Below are 15,292 nucleotides of genomic sequence, written 5' to 3' on the forward strand. Positions count from 1 at the left end.
CGGATTTTCTGCCACATTATTGAAAATGTGTGCCGTCAATCACGGCGTACATGACAGTGAAGCTGCTGCAGCAGCGTCTGAGAGGAATCTCAAAGTGCTGACGGCCGCGCTCCGATCAGGACGGGACAAAAACAGACGCATCGACTGTCATAACTACACAAAAATGCACATGGTTGTGATTTTGTTGTTGTTTTTTTGTACCTCGTGGACACGGAAAGATGACTAAATGTACACCACACAGACCAATGCGGACAGAATGGAAAGTATATATGCGAGCAGAATAAATCTCAAAATACATGTGAAACTGACGCGACGTTCACACTTTTAAAAGACATTTTTATAAAGATCACCACTCACAGAACAACGGCCAGTCAATTGGAAAAAGATACGTTTGCACGCCCTCCTCCTGTTTGTCAGCAATCGGCAAAATCAATTACGTCATACTTCCCTGACATTTTACCGGTGTATCCGGTTTAAGACTGTATGTAACGGTAAGTAACGGTAAGTAACGGTTTAATGACAAACTGAAATGGGAACAGCTGGTCCACCTTAAGAGTCAGGTGACCTTAGGTGAGCCTAATGTCGTTGCTAACCTTCCCTTTAATCAGTAGGACATTCTTGAAGAGTTGAAACATTTATTTCACTGAAAAACTGTACACACACACACACACACACACACACACAGCCACAACGGTACTCTCTCACTGGCAGTGGAATAAATAGTGCATTTATGACGGTATCGAAACGAATAACAATAATAATCGGGATTTTCTAACATCCTGATAATACCATAACACCAAGTCGACAAACGGCAAAACTGTTGGTCACAACACGTTCAGCATGGTTCATCTGCACACTTTGTTTTATTACACACTCTCTCACAACTCGGGGTGTGAGCCTAGAGGAACCTTTACGATCCGATTCAGAAGGTCTGAGATGCGATTCAGAGACGATTATTGATTAATCTTGATGCATCAAAATGTTTCTATACATGACTTGTTTTTTCCTCGCTGTGACTATTTGCTATTTTTAAAAACACTGAGTGCTAAAAAAAGAAGAGATAAATTAACTTCCATTATCTTTCACTAGTAGTAACAAATATGAGAGATGTGTCAACTGGAGGGTTACATTTCCCTGCATGACAAAAAGAACCAACAACAAAAGAAACTAAATTGCCATTTAGCATCATCTTCGGAGTAAAAACGCAGAACACAGCATGATTTGAGTGATTCAAAATGCTTACATACGTTAGCTTTTAAGCCAGGGGGTGCGATCGGATGGTATCCATATTCGGCTTCTTAAACTCTGCTTAAACTTAGCCGCCCTCACCAAAGCTCTGCTGGTATTTAGCCGAGTGTAGAACGTAAACAAGACGCTCGTGTGTTGCGTTCAGGGGCAGCCGAAAGAAACCGTTTGAATTTCCGACTATTGGGTTTTCTGCATTGAGTCATAATCTTTCAAGAGAGAATCGCGATGCATTGAAGAATCTATTTTTTCCCCCACCCCTACAATTTAGCTGTTGCCTTTTACAGATACCTGATAACTGAACGACTTGATTGCATGTCATAAATACCATGTTTGAACAGGTAAACAGTAAATCCTGTTTGAGGATGAGGCGTCAGTTAAATCTGTATCTTATGATCATATAATGTCTGATGAAATGCTCAGGACTCCATAAAATCCAGTAATAGTACAGAGGGGATTATCCTGGTAAAATGAAGTAAACTAATTGCAAAACTTAATTGCATAAAAAGAGTGATCACGAAGACGGTGTATACGCCATCGTTTCTAAATCGTAGTATTCCTCATTTTCAAACGGATTCAGTACAGAGACGATAGTTTAAAATACTCAGTTTATACTCAGTTTCTGAGCATGAAAAGCAGCAGTTTAGTGGACTGGAGGGCCTGAGCGGAGAGAGAGAAAATAAAAGATGTGTTTTCAAATTCAGCTGGCTCAGTGTGGGCGTATTCTTACTCGTGGCAGAACTAGGGTAATCATTTCCACACAATTTTGGATTCATCAATCCATTTTTAACCCGCATTAAGACTTGAACTCTAAAGGGAAACGCTCACCGGCAGCACACGAATGTTACAACATAAACCACCGACCTATTTCCCAGCGGTGGCGCACAAGAACTCTCAAGAAAAGGAAAAAAAAAATAAATAAAAAAATAAAATCGCATCACATTTGCTACCTGGCTTGGAACATCCTAGATACCTCAACACCGCTCCGTCCGTCTATATGATGTAACGGGCCAGTGTGTGTGTGTTGCTCTTACAATAATAACCGTTACCTGCCTCCACAAAATGAGGAAACGTTCACCGCACGGTGGACTCGCTTAGTCCTGCACAGTCCTTAGTTGACGAATTTATATTTACAGATTATGATGAGGATATTGTTCCGTTTAATTATACGACGCAATCATTTTTATAATGAATAGATTAGGACACACAAGCAGTCAGAGTTTTTAATGCGGGCAACTTGTGGTTCGGAGAGTTTAGACCTTAAAACTGTCACTATATATATATATATATATATATATATATATATATATATATATATATATATAGTATGCTCTTTTGTTCATTTTGGCAGTTATTGGCCTTATTATAACCATTAGCTGTTGTTGATCCAGTCAACTGTATCTACATAGTCCACAAATATACCTGATGGGCCTTTTATAGTTTGCCATTTATCTTCAGATCAAACATCTTGCTAACATTAATTTAAAGCATTTGAATTAACAACAAGATGATCTGAATGTCAGACAGCTGTTACCCTAAAAAAAACTAACTAAGAATGAGTTGATCAAACACAACAGAGACGTCTGAAGGTGCACCGACTAATCTGCCATTTCCCTAACCCTAACACTTCCGGTCAGTATTTTCAAAAATAAAACAGCGAGATGCATGTGTCAGCTGCAACATTAAAGCGAAGAATACGTTCATGCATATATAATGTAATCCAATAATATACACATCGATCTGAAATAATTTTAAGCTAATGCTGTTGTACTACATTGTATTTATTCAGTGTTGTGTACTTTATTTTGCTTCAAAACGAGATCCAAGTACTTCCTCCAACACTGTACATCATTGCAAATTACATAATGTCACTTTGAATGTTGCTTGGATAAATCCAGATCACGTGAACGTCATTACACGTTATTTTAACTAGCAAAATGAATATTAATAATAATTATGTAAATTACCGATAATTGCAGTCCGAGATAATTCAATCAGGCGATAAGTACTATGATCTGATTGTTTGTTTACCATGTCACATTATGTCTTGATTATTGCACTGTTTATTGTGTTATGCTTATGTTTATTGGTATGCACCTTTTTACCAAGTCAAATTCCTAGTATGAGCAACGTACTTGTCAAATAAACGATTCTGTTGTTTTTTGCCGACTTTTATTTTGGTGGATTTGTTAAAATTACGACACTTCCGTCTTCGCCACGCTGCGCACTTGTGTTGCGCACTTGACGCGCCTCCAGCTAGCTAGCCAGCTAAACCTTCCTAGTATTTCCTCCCACAGCTAACGAGCCTTGAGACACACATCGACGGCACTTTAAGCCCTGGATGTGTGACAGTCCGTCCGTTGACAGATCCATGAATAACACAACAATTAAACAACGTTTTCACAAACAAAAACAAAAAAACGTTACGCTCCTTTTATTCATATTCATATTCAAATGTCAGCGTTAGCTAACGATAGCTAAGCTAGCTCTGGGTGCTAGTTCTGAAGCTAACAGTCGAAGGAGGAGAAGCTGTTCTTTTTTTTAACGAGACGTTTATAATTTAAAATAAAGACATAACATGCATCTTACCATGTTTGCTGCAGAGTGTCTGAAGCTGCTTGGACGGTGATTTAATAAAGCTCCGTTGGCGGATCGTCGCGCGCAGATAAAGACGACGTTTAGACGAGGTTTCTGACTTTTAACGGTACGATACCGACCACCGGCTGTCTGACTTTACGGTTTCTGACAGCGGGGGAGAGATTCACTGCAGCGCCAGCAGATAGAGCCGCAGAGGGGGGAGAGAGAGAGAGGGGGGGGGGAGAGTGAAGAGGGAGCGAGGAGGAGGAGGAGGAGGAGTGGTAGGTGCAAACCTAAGCTCATCTATGAAGCAGAGGGATCACTCTATTTCATAAAAGCAGACCAAATAGCCTCGAATAGCCCCCTCTGTGTCACCTCCGTCTACAGAATTGAAATGCAACATTAACATTAGTGTAGCATATAATACGTCACATATAATAACAAAACTTGTTGTTTAAAAAAAAAATGTATATTTGGAAAGTTGTTGGGTTGTTGTATTTTTTATTTTGTAAAGGGTGATTCATCTTCTTAAACACACACAATCTTTGGGGGGGAAAATGGTATACAGCCATAAACTGTATTTTCTCTCAATCTCTGAAGCTCACTGTTGCTGAGGAGAAACATCAGAGATCTCGAATAAAACACACACCAATCATCATGTTTTCACTGCAACACAATGCTGTGTTCTTCTTAAATAAGTGCTAAGCTAACAAGCATAACAGAGTGCACTTACCTTCAATTTAAGTGGTACAGGCCTCCGTCCCAGCAACAGTGTGCATAACATTATGGATGTGAAGCACAATGATCTGCCTCTTATTTTACAATTGCACCATAGTTTCTGTGCTGAATGCTTTACATGTTTATTTGTTTATATGTCAGGTCTTTTTTGTGTGCAACAGACAGATATATAAGAGTCATTGATCCCTCTTGCATGTAATGTTTTAAAGCTATACAGTCACAAACTGCAAATTTGGGGTACTTGTCTTTTACTTGAATATTTTCATTTCATGTCACTACATTTCAGAGGGGAATACTGTCATTTTGAAGCACTACTTTATTTGACAATTAAAAACTTTACTTATTATGTTTTCAAACCCCAAAATATGAAGAGTTTTTGAGATATGTCTTGTTATAAATGAAGCCCAACAATAAATACAATTACAGCTGCAACGATGATTTGATTCATTAATTAGTTAACAGTCAGAAAATTAATTGTCAACTTTTTCAATGGTTTTAGTCATTTTTAACTAAAACAATATTTCACTGTTTCACGAATATGAAGATTTGATGCTTTTCCTTTTAAAAATGTCAATAATTGTAATGTGTTAGTAATAATGTTGAGGTTTGGACTGTTTGATAGAAAAATCACTTTGGGTGATTGTGACAACATTTCTCACTGTTTTCAGTATTTTTATTTATTTTAAAAATAATCAGTAGTTCATTTTTCAAAATGAGCTCCAGCTCAAACAGTGACATCCTTATTTTAATTCATGCACGAGTGATAATAATCAAATGATAGATTATGTAATAGTATAACAGTCACAGGAGACATTTTATTGCTTTTAACACTTCAAGTACATTTTCCTGATTATACTTGCATACTTTTACTGAAGAAACATTTTCAATGCAGGTTTTTTTATGTGTAACATAGTATTAGTACCTTTAATTCAGGATCTAAATACTTCCTCCACCACCTATAATAACTGCAACAGGTACTACACAATATATTGGTTCAGTATATTGTTTTATTGACAAATACACTTTGTACTCCGTAGTTCAACACATAACAAAACAGCGAGCTTTATGCATAAAGAGACATCTTAACAAAAAAACGAACAAACAGATCATATTTGGCAAAATGGATACAGCCATGCACTTCAGGAGAAAACAGAGAAAAGAAATTAATAAGAGTTGTGGCGGCACAAATGAAAACACAAGGTGAGGCGCTTGCAGTCTGCAATAAGAAGCGCCGCGTCTCAAAATAAAAGACAGAAGAAATATTCCCCTTTTCAGCAGAAGGACGACAACAAATTCTGTGAAAAGACCAAAACCGACAGTGGATGTATCTGCTCACAAGTATTGTGATAGAGCTCCGCTAAGAACACATCAGTGAGCCTCACTGTTGCATGACATGTTCCTTCATCCCCATGAACACACACTCTGTAGTTTATTATAACTCAATCACACACACACACACACACACACACACACACACACACACACACACACACACACACACACACACACACACACACACACACACACACACACACACACAAACACACTTTCCTGCTGCACAAACACTCACCAGAGCACCAAGGGTGGATTAATCCGCCGCTGAAAATAGTCCCCAACAAATGCAGTTTTTCCTCCTCCATTTGTTTGATAAAAACTAAAGTGTGGTGGTGGTTTTAGGCCATTATATAACCCTTTTTTTAAACACACAACTATATACTAGTGTTTTTAAAGATGTACGGCTGCAGCTGAAAGCTACAGACAGGAAGCTGAGAGCCACAGACAGGAAGTTAGAGGGTCGTGAGATAGACACTGTTGGTTTTGGTATTTTCGTGGGATTTGTTGAATCTGATTTGTTGTTAGATTTAATGTTGTCTCATAGAGGTTTGGTTCATTACATCAGAAATGCATTTTTGTTGTTGTTTTTTAGAACGGCAGCTCTCGAACTTTGATTTCTCGTGGATTGAAATCAGAATCTGAACGTTTGCTAATTAGTTTTTGGCTGCCGGAAAATACCTGAACACTGAAAACACAGCATCTGTAGTTGGACAGTTATCTTCAAGAGGGAGAAGAAACATTCCTTTTACCGCTACCTGTTTGTTTTAAACGGTGTTCATGTGTATTGGGTGGATTCCTCCAGTAAACAACACAATACATAAACCTATCACGATATACACACTTTCACACGTCGTCTCTTCTCTCTCACAGACACATGCACACAGTTTTATAAATAAGATTAAATACTCCCTCCACCCATAGGTGTCCTCCATCCTGGTCTTCAGCTGACACCATGCTAGCTGGTGCGCTTGGCTCCTTGTGCTGCGATACTTTTAACTATATCCAATTTGACAGCTTCTTTTTTTTTTTACTCCATTTTAAAAGGAACAGGGGGATTTTTGGGGATAACACTTGTTTATTCTCTCCAGCAAGATGAGAAGATCCATGTGTATTTTCGGTGCGCATCCATAAAGATAAGTCCCGTATTTAGCCTAGCTTAACGCGAGGAACTGCTAGCCTAGCTGCATCAAAAGTAAACAAATGCAACATGCTGCATCATGTTTATTGAACCGGTGCAGAAACAGGTGACATTGCAGTCGTTGTCGACCAATAAAGCGCTGATAGCGGTGACAGATCACAGCACCTCAAAAGTCCCGACCTCATCGTGAAGCGCTAGCTTAACTGTCATCTGCACCCTGCTGACTACAAGATGCTAACTAGCGTGTTAGCAAGCAAAGTCCAACAGCTTTGCATTAGTTGGAAAGTATTTTTTCTCTCTCTCTCTTTTGATTGGCTCTAACAAAAGGAAGAAAGTCAAAATGTCTACTCTTCTTTTTAAATGTACGTCAAGTTGCGTCACATTTAAATGTTGATGTGAGGCCAACCTCATACGGAGTGTTTATTAGCACCCGGGTGAGAACGACCATGATGCGGCTATTTGGCTATTCACACCCAGCCAAGTTGAATATGCTGATTTAGGCTACATCCACACTAATACGCTTTCCCAAAATGATGAAGGCAACCTTTTGGAAACGCATATCACGTGACTATTCGCGTACACTTGGCGTGCGCGAGATGGTGTGATCAGGAAGCAGATTGCATAATTTAACCGCACAACAGCTGCTAGTAACGACAACAAAAGCAAGTAACGCTTGAAAATCGTCATCCATGTTGAAAATAATTTATTTTTCTTGATGAAAAGGTCGTGACTGCTAAGACCCAATCAAGTGTGTCTACGTCATCGTTTCCAAACTACGACGTGACCCCGGAGTTTTCTAATCTGTTTTCGTTGCTTTAAGACTCCGGGGTAGTGTGGACGCTCAGTGCAAACGTAGTGAAAAACGTGTGTTTTAAAATGGAAACGTAGTCGTGTGGACGCGGCCTCAGAAGTAGCAGGCTAGTAAAAGACAGGTAGTAGTAATGGTGATATGAAGAGCAACAAAGTAGGTGTAGGAAGTACATTGCGGTCGATGAAGGGGACTAATGCTGCATTTTATTTGAACGTGTTACGAGACTAAATACATCCTGGACACATCTCTGGAGATGAAATGTGTATGAATCTTCTCATGTGTGAGAAAGATGACACACAAACGGTATCTCCCAAAAAGAAAATGGCCGATTGTTCCTTTAACCCTCCAGCTTCACGCAACTTTCTCTTGACGTTCGATCCCTGAAAGGAAGTCCAACCCACACGGGGAGTGAAAAAACAGATACACGAGCGCTCCTTTTAGAGGAAACTGCACTTTTTAAGCCTTTAGATCTTTTCCCATGCTGTGCCTTCATCTCCCTTTTGATAGAAAACATCTTGAATTCGGCCTCGCTGGCAAACATGAGCGGGTAACGTATACGTCAGTGTTGATGTTGAGGATTTCTGAATATTATCTAAACTACTCATGTGTGCTGGCATGTGAAGCTGCCCCGCCACCCCCAAAAAGCACCAATTGCTGAAAGCAGCAATAAAAAAAACACAACAAAAACTTTTAAAGACCAGCATAGCAAACAGCTATTTTCTCTCCTGCTTCTGATAAAACCACACAAATACCTGACCCTTTTCTTACTTGATGCCCGCCTTTAAGGTCGTCCTTTCTTTTTTTGGGGGGGGGATGCTGATGTTTCAAAGTCCACGTGCAACGGATGTCCTCTGCTTCGGTATTTGGTGCGCGTGGAGGGTGGAGGGACGAGCCGGTCTCAGTTGAACGCCTCCTTGTTGATCCACATGAGGGTCCGCGTCTCGTTGGGCTTGCACTCGTACTCGATGCTGCTGAATTTGTTGCCGAACTGGCAGTGCTCCCGCTTGTAGTAATTGTAGTATTTCGCCTGCCAGACCGTCTCAAACGTACCCGCTTTGTTAAACTGGACGGGGAGAGACATCGTCGTCAAACCAACACGAAAGCAAGACAACATCTTTAATTCTGCTCTTTTTAATTTGATGGATCAAAGAGTCCGATTTCTGCATCTGACGTGTGACTCGGTTGCCTTACCTCCATACCGACTTGGACGGGTTGCCGGTCTCCGCTCTTGGTGTGCGGCACGCCCTCGGTGTCGTACTGCGCGTGATAAACCACCGACTCCTCGTCCCTGGACTGCTGCTCCAGCGGGAAGACGATGCCTCCGATGTTCATGTTGCTGCCAGGAAGACAACAAGCAGATGGATGCCGCATTGAGGGCGTTTACAGTGTGTGTTGGATCTGAGGAGAGGTTGCAGATTGCAACCTCAACCGCATGTAAGAAGGGGGCGTCGTCGTCGTGACGTCACCCCGTTGGTTTGTGGAAGTCTTGAGTTTGACGTTTTCGCCGTCGCCATCTTGGATTACGGCTGTCGCCATGTTGTTGTTCTTTACGCAACCGCTGAACAAAAGTTATCATATTTAGAATGTGAAGGAGTGACGTAGAGACATCGTATACGGCACTGGTAGAATCACAGTAAGACCCGCCCCAAAGCATCCCTTGCTTTATGGTCTGTTTGACTCTAAATGACCATCATTTACTAAATGAACATCATGCTGTATTGAAGAAGACTTGAAACTAGAAATTGAGACATAAACTCATGTTTACAATGTTTACTGAGGGAATAAATCCAAAGAGGAGTAGAGTCATTTTCTCATAGACTTCTATAGGATCTGACTTCTTTTTGCTATCGGAGGAGTCGCCCCATGCTGGTCAGTAGAGAGAATGCAGGTTTTAAGACACTTCCGCATCGACTTCGCCTGATTGCAACCAACTGAAACGTCTCCCGTGTGCCAAGCGCGTCGGAAGCTGAAGCGAAAAACGTGAAAGCTTGAACGTCCCAATCTAGAGCCAATGTTTATTTAGTTTGTCCGATCTGGGCTATACTGTAGAAACATGTTGGTCGGCTCTGGGAAGAGAATCTGCTCCGTATAACACAAGGGAGACACATGCCTTTAGGGATTTCTGCCACACAAAAAAATATCCTTCAGTTTAGGAAACAAAACTACTTAGTTATAGGTTTAGAAATGTATCAGGATTTGGGTTCAAATGATTCATTAATTGTCACGTAACTGCGGTGCCTAAGTAACACCGCTTCATCGGTTATTTCAAACAAAACTAAACACTTTTCCTCAACCTAACAAAGTAGTTTTGTTGCTTAAATCTATTTAGTTTTCCTGCGAAGACCAACGTTTATTTTGCGTAGAACGAGCAGAAAATGACACACGGCTTGCTGGGCTTTACCGTAACTTTAAAATAGAATATTATATTCCAGTTACAAACTGTTCTTTTTTTTAAATATAATAATGCATAATTTACATGTTAGCTTGGCTGTTTTGAGTTATAGGAAAAATGACAATATCTCAATATACGACCATTAAAGTATCCGCAAATCTGTTTTGCTCTCATTCCATATGTTACATGTGCAGTGCATCTCCTCATGAACACACCTTTCCTCTTCACAGGTGTGCCACTGAGGCTGCGCGTGATCGCGTGCGCCTCGCCCTGGCTTCATTTCTTCTTCTAATCCAACGGCACGAGCTTGTTTTCATCTGTTTTTTCAGCGGAGACGACGCTTCCTGTCGCCACGATCGATGGAGAAAAAAAAAAAAAGAAGCACATCACACACACGATCCACATGATGATTTATTCAGGCGGATATCGGATGCATGCGGGCCTGCGGGAGGAAGGCCACGCAGACATGCGCGGCGATATTTTGCATTAATAATCGGTATTAATTGTAATTATGGAAATGCTTCCTATCCCTAGACGTGTTTCTTTTATTATTTATTATTTTAATAAAATACAAAATTGCCCCATGATCCTCCTGCTGCAGATATTCGACCCTACAACGACGGGAATAATAATAATAATATTGCTTTAAATTGCATTTCTTCTTACATGGCCTCGACGTTTCCAGGCTTCAACACCACCTCGATCTTGTATTTGGAGCCCGTGAGCAGCTTGATGGTCCTGGTCTGGCCGAACCGGGTCCCGTCCACCTTGAAGAACACCGGGCCCTCGTTGGGCTGGATCCGCAGCGAGATGGCGATGTTGACGATCGGAGGGACGTCGTCCATGATCCCGGCGTTTGTGTTGTAAAGGGGTCAAATGTGTTAGGTCCCGTTGTTGAGGGAGAAGGCAGCGGATGATGCGGGGATGCTGATGGAGAGACCAGTCAAGCGCTGCAGTGCGGGGCTTCCGGTTACGTCTTTCAAAATAAAAGTGTGTGTGGAGGAAAGAAAATAGCTATTTTGAATTCCCAATGGCAATTTCAGTCCAAATATGAAAGACATTAATTGCACAATTTATTTTGACGAATAAAAACATAATAACTAAGTTGGTTTGGCATTGCTTTAAAAAATAGACAAAATAAAGCTGATCGATCAATTACCATTCTGTCACTGAACATATTGATTAATCTTCATATTTGAATGGTAATGTGGTGGCAAGGATGACTCTGCAAAATGTTATATTCAAATCATGATAAAAAAATTACAATATTCCCCTCATTCCTTTCTCTTTTTCATCATTTATTTTCCTTTCATGTCCTTCCCTTCTTAAATATTCTGATTTTTTTCTATATCAATCTGAAATCCCCTGACAACTAAATATCTCCTTCTCTTATTCTTCTTGTTCATTCTGCCGGTTTGTCTCTGTTCAACAATTTATTCTTTAGAGAGGATTTTACGGCTGAAACTTGACGTAAAGACAAGCATGTACATCTGCATTAGACCACGATATGTTGTTGCAGACACGGTAAAGTTAAAATGTTATTTGATAAATAGGTATTGTTTTATTATTTCATTTTTGTTGAGCAGCTGTATAGCTTTGTTGTGGTTTGTCCTCCAGTGTAAAGACACATGCATGTTGTGATCCGTAAGTTCCCTCGGTCGACATGATTAAGACAAACTAAATGCACAATTCACCACTGAAAACAGCATAACATAATTCTGGTAAGAGTTGAATTAACTTCTCTCTAATGACGTGATTTATTGCATATCAGCTATTTTTACATCAAAGAAATGAAACTGCTTAATTGTAACAAATTATTTCACCCAAAATGTCAATTTTCAGTTTCTCCATGATCCTTTTTTTTCTTATAAAAAAACAAGTATTTAAACAAAACTATGTACAATTGTTTGTGTGTATTTGCAAACTTCAAACATATTAGAGTAAAAAAATTTTTTTTTTAAATTAGGCACTCAAAAGTGCCATCGGTGCTTCGAATGAGATCCTAAAAGTGCCGCCGGTCATCGGTCCAGCTCGGCCTGCAGGATCTCTCCCCAGGTCTCGGCGTCCAGCGGCGCCATCTTCCTGCCGATCAGCTCCTCCGCCGACCTCACGTGGCTGTAGCGGCCTCTCAGCCAGTCCCTCTTCACACAGCTGCGGGTGTAGTTCTTCACCAGCGAGACCTGCAGGGAGGAGACGGGGCAGTCCGAGGCGTTAGAGCAGGGCGGTAACTTCTCACCATCTCTGGCGTCACGTTATTCATAAATAACGTGAGTTTTTCCATCAATTAAAGCCTCCAGCCTTGTTTCACATTTTTCCACGAGCCCTTTTGACCTCTAAAGTCTTTTCAAGGCCCGAGCCGCATGGGGACAAGCTGAAGCTCGACACTAAAAGTTCTTCCGATTACTTTTGGTGTCATTTTTTGGTGAATGAAACCTTCCCAGAAGGAGAGCAGAGCAGCAGTATACAGCCAGTGAGGGGCATCGCTTACGCAAATGATCAGAACTCACACCTGCTCGTGAACAGGAAGTGAAACGAGCAAGTATGAAGATCTGCTGAATCTGACTTGAAACCTCGCAGAAAAAAGTAAGAGAGGTTCAGGATTTTAAAGAAATGTTTCATTGTTCTTGCATAAAGCCCGTCGTTTGTTTCGCAATTCTCAACTATTTAAATTGTCACTAAAGTACATTTAAGGAAATACTGAATTATTTTCAATCCCTTGTAGTTGTTCGGGGCAGTTGCGACTCGGGAGGTGGAACTTTCATGGCAGCCTTTTTACATCAGAGTGTGTGTGTGTGTGTGTGTGTGTGTGTGTGTGTGTGTGTGTGTGTGTGTGTGTGTGTGTGTGTGTGTATGTTTAGTCTGCTATACAGCAGCCTTTGCACACATGTTTGGGATATAAAATAACTGCATGCATAATAACCTGTTTATTTGTATGACCCTTTTTATGAATGAACACACACACAGACACACACACACACACACACACACACACTATTTCAGCACATTTCTGCCATTGGCATTAACGCTTTAACTGAATGAAAGGACACTAAATCACGTAATAAATTAGGGGCCCCCGAGACATTTAGGGTTGTAATTTAAAAAAGGCACACGTTTGAAAATGGTGTAAATATATAAAATAAGCTCTTTCTCATTTTATTGTATCTCGCGTCATTCAGATTTGAATAATGTTGATAGCGTTTGTGTGTGTGTGTGTGTGGGATTTGGGTGAATCTTGTCATGCGGTGTAAAGACTTTGCCATTACTTTGAGATGAATCTCAGAACATGTAAAAGCTAAATGCTCAGGTGTGTCTTGGTATATAAATAATGAGTCACTTTCGATCTTTGGTGCAGTTTGAATTTCTTTGTTTCCTAAAGGTCGACCCCCACCTTCCAGGACAGGCCGTCTCTCCTGTCGCCGTCGACCTCCCTCCGACAGACGGCCCCCACCAGCAGACACGGCCTCCTCCACACCTGGTCGCTCTCCTGGATGATGCGGTGCCACAGCTTGCAGGTCCCCGAGGCGCTGCACAGGCTCCCGGCGTCCAGCTCGCCGAAGATCTTCACGCTCATTTCCGTCGGCAGCGTCTCTGCGAAGTTTTCGGGGGCGGGGGCGTCGGCGGTGCAGGGCATCAGGGAGGCTCTCCTTTTGGAGACGACAAACACGGGCGAGGTCCTCGTGGGGTCATGCTGCATAGTCGAGCTCAGGGGTCCGACAGTTGGAGACGTCCTGGGAAAACACAGCGATTCAACGCCACTGGGGACATTCAGGGCTGACTTTGTCTCTTTGAGATGTAGCAAAGGAGGACAATTTGTTTTGGAGAATATTGTATAAAATGTTGTATTTTGTTGAGCAGCCAAGCTCACATTGTCATGAATATTGAAATATGCTTGATTTGATTTGTGCTTTCTGATATTTTCTTCAAAGATGAACTCACAGGTATATTTCTGTCCTTTTGCTCGGTTCCACAGGCATATTAATTAGTCATAAGCCTGTTAATAATACACAGTCATTGTAATAGAGACCATGAACAGACACAAAAGGCAGTTATTCATCAAACATTGCTAAACTGCAATGGTAAATATTTTCAGAAATCAATCATTACAGACACGACACTATCAACATTATGGATAGAAAATCGGAATGAGGCAAGATACAATAAAATGAGAAATAACTAATTCTATATATTTAAATAATTCATCTTTTTGATTAAAACCCTAAATGTATCTGACCCTAATTTATTACGTGATTTAGTGTCCTTTCATTCAGAGAAAGAGTTAATGCCAGTGGCAGAAATGTATACACACACACACACACACACACACACACACACACACACACACACACACACACACACAAAGAAATCTCTGCCTACAAAAATCACTCGTGTTTAAAAATGGCGAGTCCCAAACAGAACGACAGCAGTCAGTCTTAATTATTATTATTATTATTGTTATTATTAAGTCATTAACGTTATTTGTTATTGTGGATGAACCAAAGCTTCTGTTTCTGCACTAAAGTGTGAATCTCATCAGACGTTACGGTGCTAGAAGCTAATAGCGACGGAAAAACGTCCGGTCTGTTGCCGTTTTCGGGTTAAATACCGTATTTATTTCCGGGACAACGCGAATGCAAAATGTCTGCCGTCATATTTACGCACAGAATGATAAGGTGTTTGTTTTAATAAGCGTTTCTTACCGGCGGTGTACGATCGCTCCGGTCTGTCTGACAGCTGACAGTTTAAACGTCTCAACGGTTGTTTACACGCAGATACGTCACCGGGCTGTTTCTGACAAAGTGCGCATGCGCGTGAAAGGTCACCCTCCGATGAACCGCATACTTGATCGACACATTCGTCAAATTCCATGTGGAAGTTTTACGATTTAAAATGTTCTTTTTTTATTTTCTAATTATTAATGGTTGTAAAATAAATGTATTTATGGTTATGAATGGGCAAATAATCACTCTTTCATTCGGCATACATGTAATGTACATTTCGTGACTACGTTTGTAAGCATTTTAACTTAATTTGGTTCACGTTTCACGCATGTCACGCT

At 40.8% G+C, this 15,292-nt stretch overlaps 3 protein-coding genes across 3 annotated transcripts in view; all 3 read right to left on the reverse strand.

Annotated features, from left to right (window-relative positions):
* ppp3r1b (protein phosphatase 3 (formerly 2B), regulatory s1ubunit B, alpha isoform, b) overlaps positions 1-3,963 on the reverse strand; it is a gene marked incomplete at its 3' end in the record, with an annotated part of 30,941 nt that extends 26,978 nt beyond the window's left edge. Inside the window, exon 1 of the mRNA XM_079219929.1 lies at positions 3,835-3,963. Coding sequence (XP_079076055.1) covers positions 3,835-3,837 — 3 coding nt within the window. The 5' untranslated portion in view covers positions 3,838-3,963. The remainder of the gene's footprint in view (positions 1-3,834) is intronic.
* Positions 3,964-8,742: 4,779 nt separating this feature from the next.
* On the reverse strand, positions 8,743-11,081 carry cnrip1a (cannabinoid receptor interacting protein 1a; the record flags this gene model as incomplete). The annotated part of the gene is made up of 3 exons (XM_079220134.1): positions 8,743-8,907; positions 9,036-9,180; positions 10,903-11,081. The coding sequence occupies 3 exons, from the start codon at positions 11,079-11,081 to the stop codon at positions 8,743-8,745; spliced, it is 489 nt and encodes a 162-aa protein (XP_079076260.1).
* A 284-nt stretch (positions 11,082-11,365) lies between these two features.
* fbxo48 (F-box protein 48) lies at positions 11,366-14,991 on the reverse strand. Its single transcript, XM_079220131.1, has 3 exons — positions 14,934-14,991; positions 13,625-13,964; positions 11,366-12,416 (listed from the first exon to the last, which is right to left on the reverse strand). The coding sequence occupies exons 2-3, from the start codon at positions 13,928-13,930 to the stop codon at positions 12,255-12,257; spliced, it is 468 nt and encodes a 155-aa protein (XP_079076257.1). The 5' UTR covers positions 13,931-13,964; positions 14,934-14,991; the 3' UTR covers positions 11,366-12,254.
* Between the last annotated feature and the right edge of the window lie 301 nt (positions 14,992-15,292).

The sequence above is a fragment of the Taurulus bubalis genome (assembly GCF_910589615.1).
Source record: "Taurulus bubalis genome assembly, chromosome: 6".
Classification (NCBI taxonomy): domain Eukaryota; kingdom Metazoa; phylum Chordata; class Actinopteri; order Perciformes; family Cottidae; genus Taurulus; species Taurulus bubalis.